Genomic DNA, 6,537 nt, shown 5'->3' on the forward strand with positions numbered 1-6,537 from the left:
CCAAGCTATTCCACCTGCCGCTCTCAAGATTATTCTTCAACGTCCACTCTTGCGCGGCATGGGGGCCGACCATGATGTAGACTCGGGAAGCCTATCAGGCATAATTTTTGTGTCCGAACGAACAGGAAACCTCGAAACCCTTCACATAGCTCTTTTGTTTAGAGACGAAAAAGATCCTAAAGTACAAGTGTTCAATTTTGCTCAAGTTTATGACACCTTCAAGGGGGTTCGCATGGAAGATAGTGGTTGCATTGCTGGCGAGTGGTGACTACCTTATATATGTCTCTACTATGGAGCCTAATCCTGAGCCTCATCAGCCTTGGACTGCTGTATATAAAACCCATCTTAGGACCGGAAAAACTGATCGTCTCACCCTCCAAGGTATGCAATAATGTTTTTTTTGTTGAAGCTATAAATATAGAGAGATGAGAAGGGAAAACTAATAAACGTTTTAATATTCTTGCTTAATAAAAATGAGATACATCCATTCGTTTAAATAGGCTAATGATAATAACTACTTAAGCTTAATATTAGAAAACCATTACTAACACACTTACCCACTAACTAGCCCACTAACAATTCAACTACATATCTATGACTATACTTGTTCACCTTATTTTAACTTATTTCAGGTGTAATAAGTTCAGATAAGTCCAGTTCAGGTTTAATAAGTACTAATAAGGGTTATCCAAGTACAAATTACAACTAGTTGTAATAAGATTTAATAAGTTCAGATAAGTTCAGGTTAGTTCAGACAAGTTTAAATAAGTACGTGTTATACTTTTCTTCAAAATGAAAAAGTATGTGTGTTACACTATTAAAATTTTAAGCTAATGGTTTATATAGCTAGTTAGTGTAATAGTTAATAAAGGATCGTCTTTAATTAATCAACAACGGGGCAAGCAGATATGAGCCCCTCAGTTTCACCTGATGGAAAGAAGATAGCTGTTGCAACATTACAAATAAAGGCTGCAGGTTGGGATGGCGAGGTCGAAGATTTGAGAAGTAACATTTGTGTTATGGATGTAGAGGACCCCTTAAATCGTGATTTTGTCGTCGTAGACGGAGGTTAGCCAACTTGGGGAAGTAACAACGTCCTATTTTTCCACCGTAACGTTGAGAAGGTAAAAGTCGAAAAATGTTGGGGAGGTGTTCCGAGTACACCTTCATGAAGGTCCAACAACCGTTACTCGTGTGACTCCAGAAGATATCAGTGCGATGACTCCTGCAGCCATCGATGAGACCAGAGTAGCTGTTGCCACCCTTCGTAAGAGATTCCATATCGATAAGACAGACGAAAGAGGAATAGATCAATACAGGCACATTAAGGTTTTTGATACAAACAAACCAAATTATGCATCCATAGAAATCACTCAAAAGACCAAACCCTAGGCTGATCATTTTAATCCTTTTGTGATTGATGATTATAAGGGTGGAAAGCGTATTGGTTACCGTCGTTGCCATACTGAAAAAGTTAACACGGTATTTGTTGAGTTGTTCATATATATACCGGTCAAACTACATCATTTTGGGACTAAGACTTTGTTGCCGTTAGTTGTTGTATCTACATATTGATTCATATATGTTTATTCCTAATGCATAAAAATTGGCTTGTTAATCATGCAGTATAACACAGTTGAGAAAGATTTCTACAAGCTATAATCTCCGGATCCAGATCTAGGAGTATTCAGGGTGTCAGGAGTGTTTCCATCAATTTCAGAATGTGGCAAGAAGCTTGCATTTGTAGACAATGAGTTCAAGGCTGTTTGGGTAGCCGACGATACCGGTTTGCATATGGTTTACAACGTATGCATATCAGCATATGTAGTTCTACATATATTGATATTACTTAGTACTACCTCTGTTATATATTATATGCAATTTATGAATGCTTTATATCTCACAAATAATACCCAAAAGTTGTTTAAACTATCATTATATGGACAGGTTTGCAATGGCTACAATAATCTTGTAGCCATTGTAATGTTTAAATATGAACCATTGATATGCAATATTAAATCATAGTCATTCATTAATTTGTCTACATAATTCTAGTAATAATAAAAAAAATATTTGTAAAAACATTAGTTTTGATTCCATAAAATAAATATATCTAACAGTACCAGTTAAAATTATATACTTCATCTTTTCCAGCGAGTCGAGCGAGATACTCTATCTGTTAAATGCAGTTTTGTATGACTTGTAATTTCAATTGTATGGGCAGAGTTCATCTTCCCAAGTAAGGTATTAGGCATCTAATGCAATTCTTAGTTCTATGAGAAGGAGTTAGAATTAGAGACTACTGTAATTGTAAGTGAATCAAAAAACATAATACCTTTATTGACATTTTTCCATTTTTTGTTTATGATTTTTTTTTTGGTTTTTAATATATAGATGAGGAAGATGATGATTCATATTAATTTTGATGAAAATTGTAGACCTTAGATACTTCTATGGTTATTAATTATGAAACAACAATCAAGATTCAAGATACTTTGTTCATAATTTGAAGGTTAAACTTTCACAACAATGGTAATTTTGCGATTGTAAATAGCAGTTTTTTTTTTTTTTAATAACTAAGAACAATGTTTTAATTTATATTTTGATAAATGTTTAAAGTCAATTGAATGGATGGAGAAGATTGGTCTTTAAAAATAAACGGTTAAAATTAAAAATAATTACAATGGCCACAATTTCTCTGTAGTCATTGAATAGTATATAGGTTATTACTTCCTCCGTTAAATATTAATTGCAACAAAGAAATATTTTATATTTACTTGTTTTGAATTGATGTTTAATGCAGAAGGACAAGCCAAACAGCGTATTTTCTCCGGTGTGGAATCGCAGAAAAGATGTACTTTATGTTTCCGTCGGACCTGCTTTCAAAGCAGAACCAACGGAGACGGTTCAAATAGTGGCGATAAATGATGTTTCCACTCGTGCAAAGAGAAACTCTATAGAGCTTACACTTGAAGGTTATAATAGTGCTTTTCCTTCTAGTAACCCAGACGGTAATCACTAATAAATCTCTTCTCCTTGTATTAAAATCTCCCACATTGATCTAATTTTAACGTACAATAAGAAGTAATGTTACTATCTAGCTATAACGCTCACAATCAACTATGGATTATGATAATTAAGTGGGCACGCCAGCTAGATTAGTTGTATAAAATATTGGTATAATGGGTACATATATATATCTAAGGGTCTGTTGACATTTACTGAATTGAGCTGAAGTGAACTGAACTGATTAGAGGTGAATTGAACTGAACTGAACTGAACTGAATTGATTGGAGCTGAATTGAACTGAGCTAAAATGAATATTTTATGAGAGAGGGAAATTAGGAGCTGAACTAAACTGAACTGAACTGATTGGAGCGGAACTGAAATTAAGTAAATGTGATCAGGCCCTAAGACTTGTAATCAAATCTCATCTGCATCATTTTGCCCTTTATAAACCCGAGTCAGTCTTGTGTACAACGGGTGTACATAAAGGGTCAGTTCACATTTATTTGAACTGAGCTGAACTGAACTGATTGGAGCTGAACTGAATTGATTGGAGCTGAACTGAACTAAGCAAAAATGAATATTTTATGAGAGAGGGAAATTAGGAGCTGAACTGAACTGAACTGAACTGATTGGAGCGGAACTGAAATTAAGTAAATGTGAACAGGCCCTAAGACTTGTAATCAAATCTCATCTGCATCATTTTGCCCTTTATAAACCCGAGTAAGTCTTGTGTACAACGGGTGTACATTAAGGGTCAGTTCACATTTATTTGAACTGAGCTGAACTGAACTGATTGGAGCTGAACTGAGTTGAACTGAATTGATTGGAGCTGAACTGAACTAAGCAAAAATGAATATTTTATGAGAGAGGGAAATTAGGAGTTGAACTGAACTGATTTGAACTAAACTGAATTAAACTAAACTGATTGGAGCTGAACTGTTTGAACTGAACTGAAATTAAGTAAATGTGAACATGCCCTAATTTTATTGTAAAACAATCAGTTTGAGCATAACTTTAACTATTTTTATGGTAACTTTGACCACTTAAAGAGTAACTTTTAATTTGTCGTTGATTTGAATTTTATTTTAATATGTAATTTTTTTATAGATATGTGATTACATACTATACATATAAGATAACTTTAACTCGTTTTACAATAAATTAATGTACATCCATTGTACACAAGACTAGATGTATAAGTCTCTCCACCAAGCCCTTAAAATAACGGTAATAGAGGATTTATTTATTTATTTATTTTTATTTTTTATTTTTAGTCCCTTACTAGCTTGAAGGTTGAAAGTAAATTGAGACTTGGTTTCTAATGCAGGAACGAAGCTAGTTTATCGATCAACAAAAGATAATGGACACAAGAATCTATACATAATGGAGAGGGCAGATATAGGAGAGAAAGGAAAAATTACAAGACTAACAGAAGGAAATTGGACCGACACACATTGCCAATGGTCTCCTAGGCAAGATTGGGTAGTGTTCTCTTCTAATCGTTCCTATCCCATGTCGAAAAAACGTGACGACCTACCACCTGATGGAGGATACTTTGCAGTGTACCTAGTAAAGGTAGATGATAAAAATGTGGTGGTCAAAGTGATAGAAAGCGGATACTCGAGAATAGGAGGAATGTTTGCAGGACATGTAAACCATCCATGCTTTAGTCCGGATGGTAAGCACCTTGTACTAACTGCGGATCTTGCCGGAGTGTCATGTGAGCCGGTGTCAATGCCTCTGTTCGTGCACTCGGTAAGGCTTTATGGAGATATCTTTATCATCGATATCGACCCAGATGACATCTATAAGAATAGTAATGTGAAGAGGTTCACTCGTGTGACACATAGTAGGTACAAGAATGCTACGGCTACTTGGACTATGTCTTCGACTAATGATTTGCATAAGAAATGGAAGTTTAAATTTCTGGCAATGATGTCAAGATGTATGCACCGAAATGTCCGTTCGTGCATCAAAGCGAAGCTGAAAGCTTTCACATGACTGGTCACCTTCTCTTGCAAGATAAACACGGTTGTTAACTTCAGTTCCCTTAATTACTTTAAGATTGATGTTTCTTGTCTTTCATTTCATTTGGTTTGTTTGAATTTGAATACTCGTAAACAATGGAGCTCATTCCCTTTCATTTCTTTGGTAGTAATTTGATGTTTCTTTTCTTTGGTATTAATTATTAGTATGAAGTATAATGTTTCCCTAAAATTTGAAAATCATTTCTATTGGAAACATTTTTATGTGTAGAGGTGCTTCTATGAAGAATGAGATACAATGTAATTGGACTAAATGGATAGTCAAATTGTGTAATTGAACTAATCTGATAGACCAAGCAATTGATTGAACTATCTGTTGGGCTGTGTGCATAAAAGGGATCTGGACAGAAGACTTCTTAGTTGGGTTTAAAGCCCTGACGTGTAAGCTCATGTGCCATGCTTGCTTGTCTCGTTCTCAAGCCCTGGTCTTTCAAAACAAGATCCCATGCATGTCCGTGCCATCATCCCAGTGAACCTCAATAAGTTTTATACTCCTTCCGTATTGTAATAAGTGTTACAATTTGACTTTTTTCACTATTTATATAACGGTTTTGACTTGATTAATGTACTAATATATAAAAACAAATGTTATTGTATAATACATTGTTGGAATCGTTATAATGTATACTTTCATATTATAAAATTTCCTATGATTTTATTAACATATAATTAGATAAATTAAGGGTCAAAGTCGTGTCTCGACATGCGTGCTTGGTTAAAATATAACACTTATTAAAACACGGAGGGAGTAGTTATGTTAGTTAGACTGGTCAAAAATAAGTGGTTTGCCACATCGTGCTCATGTCAAGCTCGACCAATTTTTGAAATCATGTACACACATAGTCCATGGCCCATTGGCGTGTTCCTCGTGCCGTGTCAAGCTTGTAATGAGCTTATGTCAAGTCTGGCCATTTTCATGTTGTGCCTAACCGACCCTCTCTACCCTTGTCATTGTTCATCTTTTGTTGATTGGATTAAAGGGAGTATAATATTCTGCATTTAGTTAATGGTACATTGGAAATGGTTTTATGCAATTTTGTTAAATTAAGCCCTAAAATCATTTTTTTAAAGGGAATTTTTTTTTTTTTGAAAGAATCTAGATGTCAAGCTAAAAACATATTCGCGATATTTTTGTATAGGTTTGGACATAAGCAAATACGAACAATATGACATGTATTAAATCCTACAAAATCCACACCACTACAGATTTGCATCTCACAAGTCACCACATATATTCACGTAATGTAATGTTGCTGTCGTCTTTCCTTTCACCCCTTTCATATTTGACACGACCGGCACAATAATTAGTCACAAAATCATCATTTAATATTTGGGAGGAAAAGTCATCAAATCATTCTGAACTATTCATTAACCTCGTATTATGTATTTGTATTTCGTTTTGGCCCATTCCTCCTATGTTAAGCATGGTACACATCCATATATCGTTGCCAAACCTTTCCATCCACCGTTGCATGCTTCCATC

General features: G+C 34.8%; 1 protein-coding gene across 1 annotated transcript; it reads left to right on the forward strand.

Moving 5' to 3' along the window:
• The first annotated feature begins 290 nt into the window (after positions 1 to 290).
• LOC145571416 (uncharacterized) lies at positions 291 to 5,010 on the forward strand. Its single transcript, XM_081630450.1, has 6 exons — positions 291 to 381; positions 907 to 1,068; positions 1,175 to 1,329; positions 1,432 to 1,482; positions 2,804 to 3,011; positions 4,337 to 5,010. Exons 1-6 carry the CDS (start codon positions 291 to 293, stop codon positions 5,008 to 5,010), a joined length of 1,341 nt encoding a protein of 446 aa, XP_081486576.1.
• The last annotated feature ends 1,527 nt before the right edge of the window (positions 5,011 to 6,537 follow it).

This window comes from Chenopodium album, chromosome 12 (genome assembly GCF_948465745.1).
Source record: "Chenopodium album chromosome 12, dcCheAlbu1.1, whole genome shotgun sequence".
Taxonomy (NCBI): Eukaryota; Viridiplantae; Streptophyta; class Magnoliopsida; order Caryophyllales; family Amaranthaceae; genus Chenopodium; species Chenopodium album.